Source organism: Macrobrachium nipponense, chromosome 7, assembly GCF_015104395.2.
Source record: "Macrobrachium nipponense isolate FS-2020 chromosome 7, ASM1510439v2, whole genome shotgun sequence".
NCBI classification, from domain to species: Eukaryota; Metazoa; Arthropoda; class Malacostraca; order Decapoda; family Palaemonidae; genus Macrobrachium; species Macrobrachium nipponense.
Window position 1 is genome coordinate 89,380,541 of NC_061109.1, and position 14,084 is coordinate 89,394,624.

The 14,084-nt window shown below is 36.6% G+C and overlaps 3 protein-coding genes across 4 annotated transcripts in view; 2 read left to right on the forward strand and 1 right to left on the reverse strand.

Annotated features, from left to right (window-relative positions):
* Positions 1-1,145: 1,145 nt before the first annotated feature.
* On the forward strand, positions 1,146-7,121 carry LOC135217273 (titin-like; the record flags this gene model as incomplete). Of its 2 annotated transcripts, XM_064253012.1 has the most annotated exon segments (4): positions 1,146-1,325; positions 3,719-4,147; positions 4,923-5,486; positions 6,982-7,121. In XM_064253012.1, coding segments are annotated over 3 exon segments (1,125 nt in total), but the record flags the coding sequence as incomplete, so codon positions are not given.
* Positions 6,982-10,797, forward strand: LOC135217274 (GATA zinc finger domain-containing protein 15-like). The gene is made up of 5 exons (XM_064253014.1): positions 6,982-7,198; positions 7,430-7,863; positions 8,273-8,499; positions 8,894-9,058; positions 10,171-10,797. Exons 1-5 carry the CDS (start codon positions 6,992-6,994, stop codon positions 10,191-10,193), a joined length of 1,056 nt encoding a protein of 351 aa, XP_064109084.1. The 5' UTR covers positions 6,982-6,991; the 3' UTR covers positions 10,194-10,797.
* A 1,719-nt stretch (positions 10,798-12,516) lies between these two features.
* The window catches only part of LOC135217644 (uncharacterized), a 76,477-nt gene continuing 74,909 nt past the window's right edge, over positions 12,517-14,084 (reverse strand). The window contains exon 18 of the mRNA XM_064253610.1: positions 12,517-12,594. Coding sequence (XP_064109680.1) covers positions 12,517-12,594 — 78 coding nt within the window. The remainder of the gene's footprint in view (positions 12,595-14,084) is intronic.

The following is a 14,084-nucleotide window of genomic DNA, read 5'->3' on the forward strand; positions in this document are numbered from 1 at the left end:
GACCGAAGGTTGAAATTTTGGCACTTATCGTTATTTATATGAAAATATTTCAAAACTGATAACAGCTACAGCCATGAGTTGTTTTTAGTTGTATTGTGCATGAAATTGCGCACATTTCCATATATAAAACTTTATGTAACGGCTAATTTAAAATGGTGCAAGCATTATGACAATTGGACGAAAAAAATGTATGATTTTTTGGGAAGAGTTACCGTGCGGACGTAAGGAAAAAGTTTTTTTTCATAAATTCATCATAAATCAAAATTTTGTGCTAGAGACTTCCAATTTGTTGCAAATTGAAGGTAAATGATTAAATATTACTAGAATATAAGGGTTTTAGCTCACAATTGCGTTTTTCAACCATTTTGGTAGAGTCAAAGTTGACCAAAGGTTGAAATTTTGGCACTTATCGTTATTTATATGAAAATATCTCAAAACTGATAAAAGCTACAATCATGAGTATTTTATTGTTGTATTGTACATAAAATTGTGCACATTTTTATATATAATACTCCATGTAATGGCTAATTTAAAACGGTGCAAAAATTATGTCAAAGTGACGAAATAATTTCTTAGATGTGTCACTGATACTTTTAGTGCAATAAGAAAGAAATTCGCTCTTGCGCGCCTGCGTAATGATTGTAAACAAAACAACGCCTTGATCCGTGAGCTCCCAGCATCCCCCAAGGCGCGTGATTTAAAAGTTTTCGCCTGGTAGGCCTATAAGTATTTTTCTGCGAATTTAAAAAAAAAAAATTTTATCGACGTACCATACGTCCAATCGGTACTCGATAGACAATTTATGTTGACGTTTAATACGTCCAATCGGCGTTAAAGGGTTAATTGTTAGTTCTTTATAAACCACAAGTTATTGTGGAAAAAGTAGTAGATTGAGTGAAGAGTTGTCACTTTTACTCAGCAGAGCAGCAGATAAACACACTAAGGTAGAACAACTTTGGTGTAAGATATTTAAGGAACTTTTGTAGATCTTGTGGATTGTAAGAGCCAAATGCTTCCAGTGCCCAATAATTAAATATGAGGCATGTATTAGTTCAGATGAAAAGGGAAAAGTAAGGGCTGTCTGATTTTAGTATTACATAGTATTAATGCAGAAGGGTATTAAGTGAAGTTTTTGTCTTTCTCAGGTTCTGAATGAAGAGGAGATTAACCGTCGCGAACGGGAGATCATTGAGAGTCTTGAACGTTCGGAACAGCTGCAAAAAGAACAACAGCAGAGTAAATACATTTGGGAAGATCCTGAGCATCAGAGTGATGTCACAGCAGAGGACATGAGCGATGCTGACGAACATTTGCAATATCAAATGGTGAGTAGTTTTAGATGGTCTTGTGTATGTGATTTTGATACGTAGTAACCTTCCATGTATACAGCATTTTAGTTAACTGTGACCATATGATTGAAGATTTCTGTAGCTGGTAAAAAATATGTGGGACTAACAGTAATTAGTTCCTTGTGAAAACTTGGCATAGATATTTTTGGAATTTTCTTAACCTGTCTTTTATAGCCATTTAAGATATTACTTTTGTAGTTCAATCATTTCTTATATTTTAGAAAAATTCTTTGTACCGTAAACATTATTATAGTCTTAATTCCTTCGTAGAAATTGAGAAAAAGATTTGCCATTTTTTGTCATAAGTTTCAAATTGCTTTTAATGTGATAGTTTTGTCTGTTTGGTTAGCAGAGTTGTATTACTCTCTTCTTAAAAGTGGATGAATATGCTGTCTGTGTGTGTAGTATTTTTGTTGGAAAAGTGGGGATTCATTTTGTCTTTTGTCTTCTTACACTGAACTGTACAAGCAAAGAATCAGTTTATTGGTACTGTAAAATAAATATATAAAGTTCTTATAACATTTTAAGAATTCCAGTAAGAAATTAACTAAATGTTAAGGCTTGATATTTGAATACTGTATTGGCATTATGACTTAATGCAAAATTTTCTCCTTTAATTGTTCTAGTGACTATGGTGTCCAAAATTATGTATTAAATTTAAGTAAATGGTCAGTAGCCATAATATGCAACCTGATGAGATTTTTGCAGGTGAATCTTATGGTAAGGAAGGATCACTGATAATCTTTTCATTATTCACTTTACAGTGCTTGAGTGTTGACACTGATACCTTCTCTCAGAAATTTCATTCTGTTCCTCCTCCTCCACCTTCTCCTGTTTCTAATCCTACTCACTCATTAGCATACTTGGAAGCTCGTATGCCAACTCCTCAGTTTTTCCCACACTCTTGCCTGAATGAGTTTGAAGAGGAACCTGATTGTCGTATTCGTCACGGTGGCGTTTGTTGCTCTCCTTCACCCACTTGCTCTTCCTCTTCTGAGTTTCCAGTTTCATACTTTGACGCACCATCTCCTTGTGATGTTTCATATCCTTATATTCCTGAGTTTGATGACATGGCCAATTGTAGCGTTCGTCACGGGGGTGTCTGTTGTTGTTCGCCACCCATAAATGTGTCTGTCCCAGAATGTGGTGTTCCTAGTCTAACACCTATACCAGAGTGCGAGGAGATGAATACTTCACATCCTGCATCACCTGAGGCAGATGTTAGCAGTCATTTTGCAGTTAGGAATTCTCTCCATGGTCATGTGGCTCTTAGTCCTATTTTTGAGTCTTCGCACACCACCACTCCTGAGACTGTTACTAGCTCAGAATCACCCTGGATCACATCTGAAGTGGTTCTCACTCCAGCAGCTGATGAGTGCAAGTGTGTGGTGAATAGCACTCCCTTGAGTACATGTTCTAATTGTTTGGGCAAGAGAAATGATACCTTTTCAAAGTCATCTTCGCTAGTCTCAAAAGAAACAGTCGAGCAAAAACCATCACCCTTGCACGAGATGTCATTTCCTCTATCTGAGACTGGTCAAAAGAACGATAAATCTCAATCAGTTCATTTTTCTCCTTGTGTTAATGAAAAAACTTCAAATGTGTCTGTGTCTTCTGAGATATTAGAATGTAGCCTTAATTCTCCCCAACAGGATTTACAGTCCACTGGTGAGATATGTACATCAACACCTCAGTCTCTTGGTGAAGCTATTACACTCACCCAACCTTCTACCTCATCTCCAGAATCCCTTCCTCAACCTGATATTGAAAATAAAGCAAATATTCCTCAAGCTCAGGTTGAATTTAGTATGCCTGACACTCCTCGCACATCTGTATCTTCTCAACCTCCACCCATGCATGTGCCTGAGGTTTTAACACCCACTGAAAACACTTGTAAAATCAGTGCAGAACCAAAACAACATTTAAAGGCTTCACACACATCTCAACCTTCTAACATTTCAATTGGAAACAAGACAAATTCCTCTTTCATTGTTGATGGAAGCACTAACATGTACCTTTGCAATGTCACACTGAAACAGAGTTGCTCAGAATTCACTAATGTTGGGATACAGCTCAACAGGATTGATGGACAACCAAAGTATTCAAGTATAAGTCCAATAAAGAAAGTAACTAAAGCAAAAACAGTTAGATTCAACATTGCTGATAATACCTCCTTTGATGAAAGTGATAGTGAAAGTTCACACGATCTCTCATCAAACGTTGATCCTGAACCTGATGTGCTGAACCCACAGAATTCCTCTCTGGCTAACACTTATATTTCAGATGGAAGCCAGGTGGAACAATCAGAAAATAACACTATTACCACTGTGAGTGCAAATATGACCTCTTCTGCCCTATTTCCTTCCCAGGCTCAGAATCAGCAAACATCCTCTGAATCCAATATGGACATGGAGGTTGCTATGATGGTTCCAGAGGCCTCACCTAACATCCCTGAGAGCTCTCACTCTGTCTCGGAGACAACAGACTCAGAGCCAAAGCAAATGGAGTTTGATAATGTAGAAAGTAACCCTCCAACCACCTTTTCTTCCCTAAAATCCACTGTTAACACTGAGGAGTCCCAAGTTGAGGTGCTTGAGAAGCATGTAGTTGAGGCTCAGAGTGTAAAGGAAGTAGCCAAGGATCCAGCTCTCGAGACTGACTCACAGTCCCAGGCTGAGACAGAGTGTAAGCTCATTCCTGAGTCAAGTGACCCTGACCACTTGGTGGCCCACTGCGGCACTTTGGACTACAGTAGTGACTCTATAGCTTCAACTGGCTCACTGCCAGAGCAGTACAAGGTGAACTTAAGATAAAGTAGCACAAGAGAAAACATTTAAAAATTTGCATTTTGAACTAATGTGCTTCGTCCAAATTTATTCAAGCTTCAGTATTTAGAAGAGTTGTTTTCATGTATAGCATTTATCCCTGTTTGCAACCAAAATTACATTATAGGATGCCTGAAAAGCAACATTTATATAGTTGTTTCTTTCCTTTGCATGTGGAATAGTTTCAAGTATATGTGGAATGCATATTCGTTTTGTCACTTGCATTCACTTAGAGCACTACACATTATATATATACTATACTATATATATATATATATATATATATATTATATATAATATATATATATATATATATATATATATATATATATATATATATCAAATAGTAACTTTTCACACATTCTGGAATACGTACTTCAATCCTGTTTCTTGCAACATCTGTTTATTCTTTTTATTACCATTTGCCTGATTCGCTTCATAATCAATAAATATGGGATGGCATGTAATGTGGTTTCCTCTTGTGCTGGCTTCCATTGCATTTTTATGATAATCTAAATCTGATTAGTCACTGATTTCTTTGAAATACCAATCATGGCTTAGATTTTATATGATTCATGAAAATACTTAAGAAAATGCAAATGATCTTTTATATCTTTTCTTTATGGTGATGGTTCATAATATATTAATATTTTTTTCCCCAGTATTAGCAGAAATGCTAATAAGTATTTTATACTGGCAATTATCAATACCTCCAAGAGTTTGCACTTATACATCTTCTGTCTTGTAGAAACTGGCTGAACTGGAAGAAGAAATGATGCGTCATGATAAAGACATGTTGCAGCGGGCAGGCAAGCTGACATCAAGTGCTCCTGCATCTCAGTCTGGCCACATTCCTCCTCCATCACTGTACGCCAGTCAAGAAGAAGCCTCTCCAAACGCCAGCATTGAAGAAGGGAGTTTCAACTATCCAGCAAAACCTACCAGTCTCCCTCTTCAGGAGTTCTACACTGCACCGACTTTTGGTGGGTCGTCCCCTCCGACGACTTTGCCTTTAGATGGCAGTGCAGTCGATGTGTCATCAGGACAGATGGTGGTGTCTTCACCATCTGGATCTCCTTCTCAGTACAGCACTCTTGCATCCCCACATCCGTTCAATCGTTCCCATTCTCAGAACAGTATTGGTGGAGCTCCAATACATGCTCCTCTGCAGGGGGGTAAGATCCTCTCCTATGAGTACTCAGAGAGACCCTGCCCCCGAGCCTTTACCCCGCAAGAAGAAACTTCCTCCTCCACCTCCAACTAAACCTCATTCTTCAGACCTCAACACTGTGGAACGTCTTGAGGCCATAAGGTAAACTCTATAGTACGGCTACATTACATATTGTTTGATATTTTTGGGGTCTACAGATGTTATTCTGGCAATATTTCCATTTCTTAATTTAAATGAATGTAATATCTGGTCATTGCTTTTTTTTTTTTCAAACTGGATATTGGTATGGCAACCGTATCCTGATTGCAATAGATATTGGTACGGCTGTGAATTGCGCATGTGCGAACCTTGTTTACCCCCTCAGGCATATCAGTGACAGCAAGAAAATGGCTGCTGAGCAATGTGAACCGTGTAATAATATATCAGTTTTCACCGAAAAACAGATGTTTTCAGGTTTCAACGAGCTGAGAAAGGCAGTAGATGTCTACGAAGAGTCAAACTTCCAGAAATTGTATATCCGTAAGTCACGAATGATCGAATTGGCCTGAAAAGAGCTCCGAAGAGGAGATTCAAAGATTTGAGGCCTAGCTAGTAAAGTAGTGCAGCAGTCAGCAGTGTGTCCAATATGGGAAACATGCTGTTAATATAGACCTGATTTGGATGATTACTTACGATTGATTAGGCCGTTTACCAGAGGATCGACTTTGGTAGTTTTCCTTACCACCATGAATACAGCAGAGCATGATTTCTGTGTACTTCAAATCTTCTTTAAATCTCCTCTTCGGAGCTCTTTCCAGAGCCAATTCGATCGTTCGTGACCTAACGGATATACAATTTCTGGAAGTTTGACTCTTCGTAGACGTTTACATATTGCCTTTTTCAGCTTGTTGAAACCTGAAAACATCTGTTTTTTGGCAAAAACTAATGTGATATTACATGGTTCAGAGGAGATTCAAAGATGATTTGAGTGCACAGATAGATTAGTTTAGATTTATTTTTCATGTATATACTAGTCAAAATCTAAGTATGTTTAAGTTAAGTATTATTGTAATTTTTGATATTTTCATTTACTGTCAAAATCTTTTGGTGCTTTGGTGATGACAGTAGATGGTGCTTCACTTTGACATTTTGAATTGAATATGTTCAGCAAAACAATTCGGTTCGACTCCTATTACCTATTAATACTGTTGTTGATCTTCTGGTGCCGTACCTATTGCTCTTAGCTACAGTGTACGGCAACTGCTGTATGATTAGCAAACTGTAAACCGATACGGCTAACTGCCATACCTTCAACAAGTCAAGAGCACAATACGGCACCACTGATAGAATCTGGCGTACCCCCACCACACTGTTATTTGTACGGCAGGAAGTCTGAAATTGATGCATGCACAATTCACAGCCGTACCAATATCTATCGCAATCAATATCCTGTGCCTTTTTATTTTTTTTTATTTTAAAATAGATACGTATGTGCTTTAAATTACGCACTTGTATATTTATTTTGACAGTCATTCCGTTACACATTCTGATTGAGTTTTGGTATTTTGTAATTTCTTGAAGTAGTGTCCAGGAATATGTTTTTCTTAGATTAAAATGATTCTCTCTGTTAACTCTGTTTGACCACATCCCATGACAGACTAAGCCGTATGCCCACAAGCGATGTCAGTGTTGGTTCACCTGATCAGCCCGAAACACAGGGTCCCTCTGTATCGCCATCAGGACAGCAGATGTCCAAACAAACACTGCTTGCCCTCTCAGCCATACCAAAACCTCGACTCACTGATAATGAAAGTTGGATCACCAAGAAAAAACCAGAGGCACGTAGAGATTACAGCAAGCATTGGCTACATCAGGTGAGATTTTAACATTTTTCGTGTAAATGAATTTTTACAATTTCATGTATGTATCTGATTCCTTATTTTAAAAAGAAAAGCCAGTATATTTGGAAAGTCATGTTAAATAAGTTTTAATTCTATAGTAGGAAGGAGTTTTAGCATTAGGTTTGAATCAACAGTTCTTGAATTGAGTTGACATGTGCTTCTGTATGTCAGATACGGCACCTAACTTCTTATTTCATCTGGCAGGAGGCAGAGCAAAGAAGGTTAGAGCAGCAAGACCGCATTAACCGCTACAAAACTGCCGTATCTCAGCCACAGTTGCCAGCGTCACAACCTACACCTCCTCATTGTGCTTCTCCACAGCATCCATCTCCCTCACAAACTACTTTCCATCCATCTCAGACTACATTTATTCCTCAAAACACAGCGCCTACATATTCAAGTTACCCACAGTCGCTTAAAAATCCATCTCTAAGTCAAGTTAATAACGGTAATAATAACAATAACAACAATAATAATAGCTGGAGAAATCAGGCAACCACATATCAACCTCCAATGCCTGCACCCACTCCAACCAGCGACAAGGCTCTGCCAGATTCCATCATTCATAACTTGACGCAGAGAGTCAATAACAAAAACAACAAAAATACCTACAACAATAACAACAATAATAATGGAAGGTAAGTGTAATAAATGTGTGGTTTAATCTTTTTCTGGTGTTATGTAATTAGAAAAGCTATTGCTTGGTCAGAAAAATGTACTGAAGTTAATTATTTATAATCATGAAATGAAAACAAATTAAAATTGAAGAATTAAAAATTGATAGAGATATATACATAGAGTCTACTGGTCACTCTTTACCAGACACATATGTAATTGTAGTAGCCACAATGCCTTCTTAACTCATCAAATTTTTCACACACTTGTTGGATACTCTTATCACTACAAAGCCTTAGATCCACATGCAAGAAATATGAAGTATTTTTGATGTCAGATACTGTAGTAACCAGAACAAGATCAAGTTGCCAATCTGGCCATTAAGAGGATGTTTGAATCTTTTATTCACCAACATACCCTTTTTCCTTTCAGACTGGGTAACTCGTACGGAAATAACTATCGCGACGAAAATTACCACGACTACATGAACGCCGACGCTTTGAGCTCACCCTCATCACATGCACCCTTGTACCAGTCTGGGACAGGACCTGGCCAGCCTTCCCCACCTTCCACACAACCAGATCCTCCCAATGCGCAAGATCAGAGACTTCTCAGCGTCTCAGGGAAGAAGAAGTGTTCCCACTGTTCAGAGGAACTTGGTAAGACTGAGAATGTGTTTATTCTTTTCAGTGATTTGTTTATGGAATTTAGTATAAGTGTAGCAGGGGTGAGTCTTCTAAGTGGCTTGATGTATTTAAAAGTGCAAAATGTATTTCAAGTATTGCTTATATTTCACTATCATCTATTACTGTAGATTCCTAAGTATCATGAGTATTAAAACTTTGAAAGGCAAGTACTAGTATTGATCTTCAGTTTTGTGAACACCTCAGTAGCCTTATAAAAGTTGTTATATAGAAAGATTTAAAGAAATTTGATTACACTAAATTAACTTATGCCAGAAAAGTTTATGTAAAGAATGATTTGCTTGTAAATAAATTTTATTACACTAATTTGACTCTGGAGAGAAAATTTAAATGACAAATCTCATTTCAGGAAGAGGAGCTGCTATGATCATTGAAAGCCTGAGATTGTTTTATCACATACCTTGTTTCAAATGCTGTGTTTGTGGAATACAACTTGGCAATGGGTCAGCTGGTGCTGATGTGAGAGTCCGTAACCATAAATTGCACTGCCATAACTGCTACTCAAATGATGAAGGTAAGATAACCTAGCATGTTGCTTTGTTTTTAAATTTTTATTGAGAAATTAGGTTAACTCTTATGTAAACTTTTAGCATTCCTCCTCTGGTAATTCAGAATCCACACTTAACCCTTGATGCTTACCTTGTTCATGGCTGAGTGTATATTAAGATGTCAAAATACCCATAACAAAATGAATATCAGCTATTTCTATTTTTAAAATAGTGTAGCATGTTGCTTTGTTTTCAAACTTTTATTAAGAAATTAGGTTAATTGTTTTAAAAGCATTCAGTATTTTTTCTGTGGTAGTTCAGAATCAACAGATAATCTTGCACTTGTTTGGTATGTGACCAAGCATTTATTTGGATGTGATACATCCTTAACAAAACTATCTTCTGGCACTATTTAGAGTATGAATTTAGTGATGAATTTGGTCAAGAAGTTGAACCAAGTCCAGGTATATGTCATTTCTAACTAAAGGGAAAATATCTTGTCCAAATACTGGATGTACTTGTTAAGATATTCTGTAGAGTTTACTAGAACAATATTTATCAATGGATCTAATGTACTCAGTTAAAGTGGATTAGGCAGTTCCAGTCACCCTCTCTTCTACCTCATAGGTATCATCCCAGGTTACTTGATTTAATTCTGGTAGGTCTGTGGCTCTTAATCAGCCAAAGTTTTTAATCCAGTCAGATTTCACCCATCAATCAAGATGAATACGGCATTAAGTCTGTTGTAATAGTACTAGATAGGTCAACCATGTCAGTCCTGTACATTAACAATGTTCACACTACACTGTTCCCTGGAAAAGTTTGTACTGATAACAGTGTGCCTTGTCACCATCTAGTGTCAGCATTTTTGGGTTTTGCTTTGCATTTTTTCCATTTGGTCTTTCCTTACCTAGTTTTCCTACTTCTTTTTAACTATGTCTTGTTCATTTAAGCCCCTCCACCTCCTCCTCCCCCTCCCAAGTTGGAGTCTGTTCAGTGAGGTTGACTAAACATTATTCATTCAGGGTACTGTATTTTGTTTTCCTTATTGATATGACTTATATAATAAGGTAGTCTTTAAAATTGTTTATGGAATTACACCACACGTCTAAAAAAAAAATTCTCCCTTTTGTTACAGGAATGAAGTTCAGCAAGGTATAACATGAGCAGAACAAGGGTATGCTTATTTGTCTTTGGTGCCAAAATTCATGGCATGCCACCAAACATGATGTGAGCGGCATGCCAGCGCTGTATTATAGAAATGTATTTGTTTTGTGTGTATTTTCTGATTTAGCCTCCATTTGTCATGAATGGAAACGAAAACATTTTCTTTCCACTGTTCTTTAGAAGGCTACTTCTGTATAGTTTTTAATAAAAATGTTTTAAAGTGTACATTAAATGAATAGATTTTTGTAATATATATATATATACACAAAGTTATTGATGAGAGACTTGGAAGACCTACTGGAATCATTTTTGCATAGGTTTTCCTTCAAATCTGTTTTGGTACATAGCTATATGTAGGCAGCTAGGAATTCTACTTAATTTATGTATGAAAATCACTTGCACAATCAAAGTTATCTACTTTATGATGTAAATTATATATTGTAAATAATAGCTTAGTCAAAAAAAACAAGTCATTATCAGTAGGAGAAATAATCCAATTGATTTTTTTTATAAATATAACCGGAAGGTTCTTTATAAATGAATCTTTGTATATTGATATAATATAAGCTTGTAATTAAAGCAAGATTTTTACATGGAAGTTCGTTTTATTAACCTCTTGTGTAAGATGTGAAAAGTTGCTTTAACTAAAAGAAAAATATAGTAAGAGTTGAATAAAAAATTTAGGCCAAAGGCCAAGCACTGCGATCTATGAGGTCATTCAGTGCTGAAATGGATATTGAAAGTAAAAGGTTTGAAAGGTATAACAGGAGGAAAACCCCTCAATTGCACTATGAATCAAGCGTTGGGAGAGGGTGGAAATTAATATGAAGAAAGACAATGTGAAAGGAGGTAGTTACAGTAAAAGGAACGAAAGTGGTTGCAACTAGAGGCCGAAGGCACGCTTCAAAGAACCTTAAGTTATGCTACAGTTCACCGCATGAGGTCCATTGACGTCACTAGGCCAGTAGGCCCTATGGGATAGAAAAATTTAGTATACACTGGCCAGCTTCGTAATTAGGGTACTAGAATTCTCAGGGGAAACATGGTTGCTTGAAATAATTCTAAATGTTATAGGACATTGGATTACAAACAATACTACCCAAATAGCTGAAGTGTGTGTGAGATCGCTAAAGGAACACCCTTGTAGGTTTTAACATTAGATTAAAAAATTAATCCTTTATCATGAAGTAGTTAATGAGAAACTTCCAAAATCCACCATCTTTTAGTGAGTATCATTATTGTGTCTATTTGTTTACATCACGGAAAGAAAAGAAAAAAATTAAGGAGCTTAACAAATAAAAACATTTATAAAATACCTCGTACGACTAAGAGACGCCGTTGTAAAGACAAAGCCTCGACCCATAACCATAATACACCCTCATGTTTTGTCAGTGAGACAGGATAACAATTAATATTGACGACTGAACACTTTCAAGAAACTCTGTTTCCTCCTGTTTTGTCACTGTTAATTTCCGAAGAAATACCCGACTAGGAGTTATAATCAAGATCTACCCATGTAAGTAAGTCACATAAGTATTTAGACCCAATTATAAAGGGCACTGGGGGAGCCATTTCTTGCAAGGAATAGGAAAGGTAGCAGTGCGAGGACAAATTCGTTTTTGAAAAAAAATAAATAAGCTGCTATTAAATGTAGAATTTTATACATACACATAGATCTAATATACCGATTTTAATCTACACATACATTTTAGTCTTAAAAACAAAAAGAAAAAAGTAAAAGGCGATGACCTGACGAATACCTAGGTACATAGAGTAGGTAGCTATTTGGCCCCAAGTTCATTGATGTATCTCATAATTCACTCATCAAAATTTCATAAATGGGACATTTTTTTGGTTAAAATATGGATTTTGTACCCCTATTGCGTAACGTAACTTTTATAATATTCATGAATCAGTTTCTGCATCGATTTTAAATTTAAAAATCTGTTATTTTCACAACGAGCGGGCAACGTACCCTTTCACTCGATTGTCATACCCAGGAGCTCTGTATGGATCCTGGTCATACCCAGGAGCTCTGTATGGATCCTGGTCATACCCAGGATCCATACAGAGAGGGGTCAACTAACGCGCAGATATGGTTGGGTCAGGGCTGGGCGAGTGAGATCACGTGAGCCCCCGCTACTCAGTCAAGTATATCTTCGGGGGCGCATTGGAACGAAAATATCAAAACAAAATATGTCTTCTGCTTCTATTTTATATTTATCCGGTCTCTGAGGATTTCTTTTATGGTTCTGACCCTACTTTTAAGTTTATCCTGTCTCTGGGGATCTTTTATAGTCCTTAATCCACAAACTGCTTAGGATCTCGGCATATAAATGCCAACAGTCCAGTACAATGTTTCATTCACTAACACGCAGTCTTGAGGTAAAAGTCTCTGTAAATATAGGTTTCTTGTTGAATCACAATCGTAGAAAAGCTAAGAAACCATGCCAAACAATTGCGCAGTTATGGTTGTTATAATACGAAAAAGAAAAAGATAAAGTTTAATCAGGACATTCGTTTCTTTCGGTTTCCGAGGGATGAATTTTTAAGAGATGCTTGGATACAAGCAGACAAATGTTTTGCATGAAATGATGGACCCCATGAGAACCATGAAGGTGGCAAACTCACGGTTTAATTGCATGTATAAATTTCAAAAGGGAGTGATTTTGTCATGCAAGTCTCTGATAGGCCTATATGAGATGGTAAAGAAATTATATGGTGTTAAATTCATTTCTACAAGAAGACTGAATCAGGATATACTTGAACACTTTTTTGGATGTGTACGTCAAATGAATGGGCCATATGAAAATCCTAATTCAGTAAACTTCAAATTCTGCTTAAGAAAGTACTTGCTAGGAAAAGACATTGCGTTGTTAAGTGAAAAAACCACTACCGAATGCATAGAAGAATTTGATATCCTTAACCAGCAAATGCAAACTCCAGCAAGTGCAATGCGAGACAGCGAGAGAGAACTATCTGTAGAAATATGCCTGACAAGTATTTTTTTCAAAACAGTAGAATGTGACTTTGAAAAAGAAAATGAGGACGCAATAGACTTGGGATAGGAATCTAATAATGAGACAGAGGAAGACAAGAGATTGATATCTGAAGTGATAGAAGAAGAATCTCTTCGATACATTGGAGGCTATATTGTGAAGAAGTTTGGATTAAAATATCCTCATTTGGGAGTTAAGGCATCAGAGGCTAACGAAAAAGAAAAATCATGGCTTAGTACTATTAACATGGGCGGACTTCATGCTCCTTCTGATGATTTCATGTCTCAGTTATCTATCATGAGAGAAATTTTCATTGCCGCTCATGGTGATACTTTAAGAGAAGGCAAAGACTGCATAAAGTCATTAATTTCAGAAATGGAATTATCGGGAGTTGATATTCCCAGAGATGTGATAGTATTTTTTGCTAAAATTTCTGTGTTCTTTCGGATGAGACATCTGAACATAGTAATTGTGATAGATAAAAAGAAAAAGAAAGTGTCGTAGCATGAAAAAGAAATTTGTGAAATTGTGAATATGTTAACTATGTTTTTTCTTTTTTTGACTTTTGAAACTGTAAAATGAAATATATGATTAAAATAGTTTTGTTTTTATGTCACCTCAATTTTCTCATTTCAATTCTTAGTTTTCCTTTTATAATCAGAGTATATGTTTATAGACAAAGAGACCCAAACAAATATGAAAACCTTACCTGAAGCTTAGTAACTGTTTTACTAAAGAAATTAGGGCTTAACCAAAAAGTAAAGAAAAATGCAAATCAACGGCAGATTAAAATGGTTAAGATCACAGATATAAAAGCCTAGATGCCGCATCGGCCGCTAGCTGAATAGGCTGGCGCACGTCATCAGGCCCGCCATCTTGGCGCAGT

Excerpts from the sequence above, each read along its gene's own strand:
- LOC135217274 (XM_064253014.1), top strand. The coding sequence starts at position 6,992 with ATGCCCACAAGCGATGTCAGTGTTGGTTCACCTGATCAGCCCGAAACA. Across the intron at positions 7,864-8,272 it reads AACAACAATAATAATGGAAG|ACTGGGTAACTCGTACGGAA; the intron begins GTAAGTGTAATA and ends TTTTCCTTTCAG. Across the intron at positions 9,059-10,170 it reads CTGCTACTCAAATGATGAAG|GAATGAAGTTCAGCAAGGTA; the intron begins GTAAGATAACCT and ends CTTTTGTTACAG.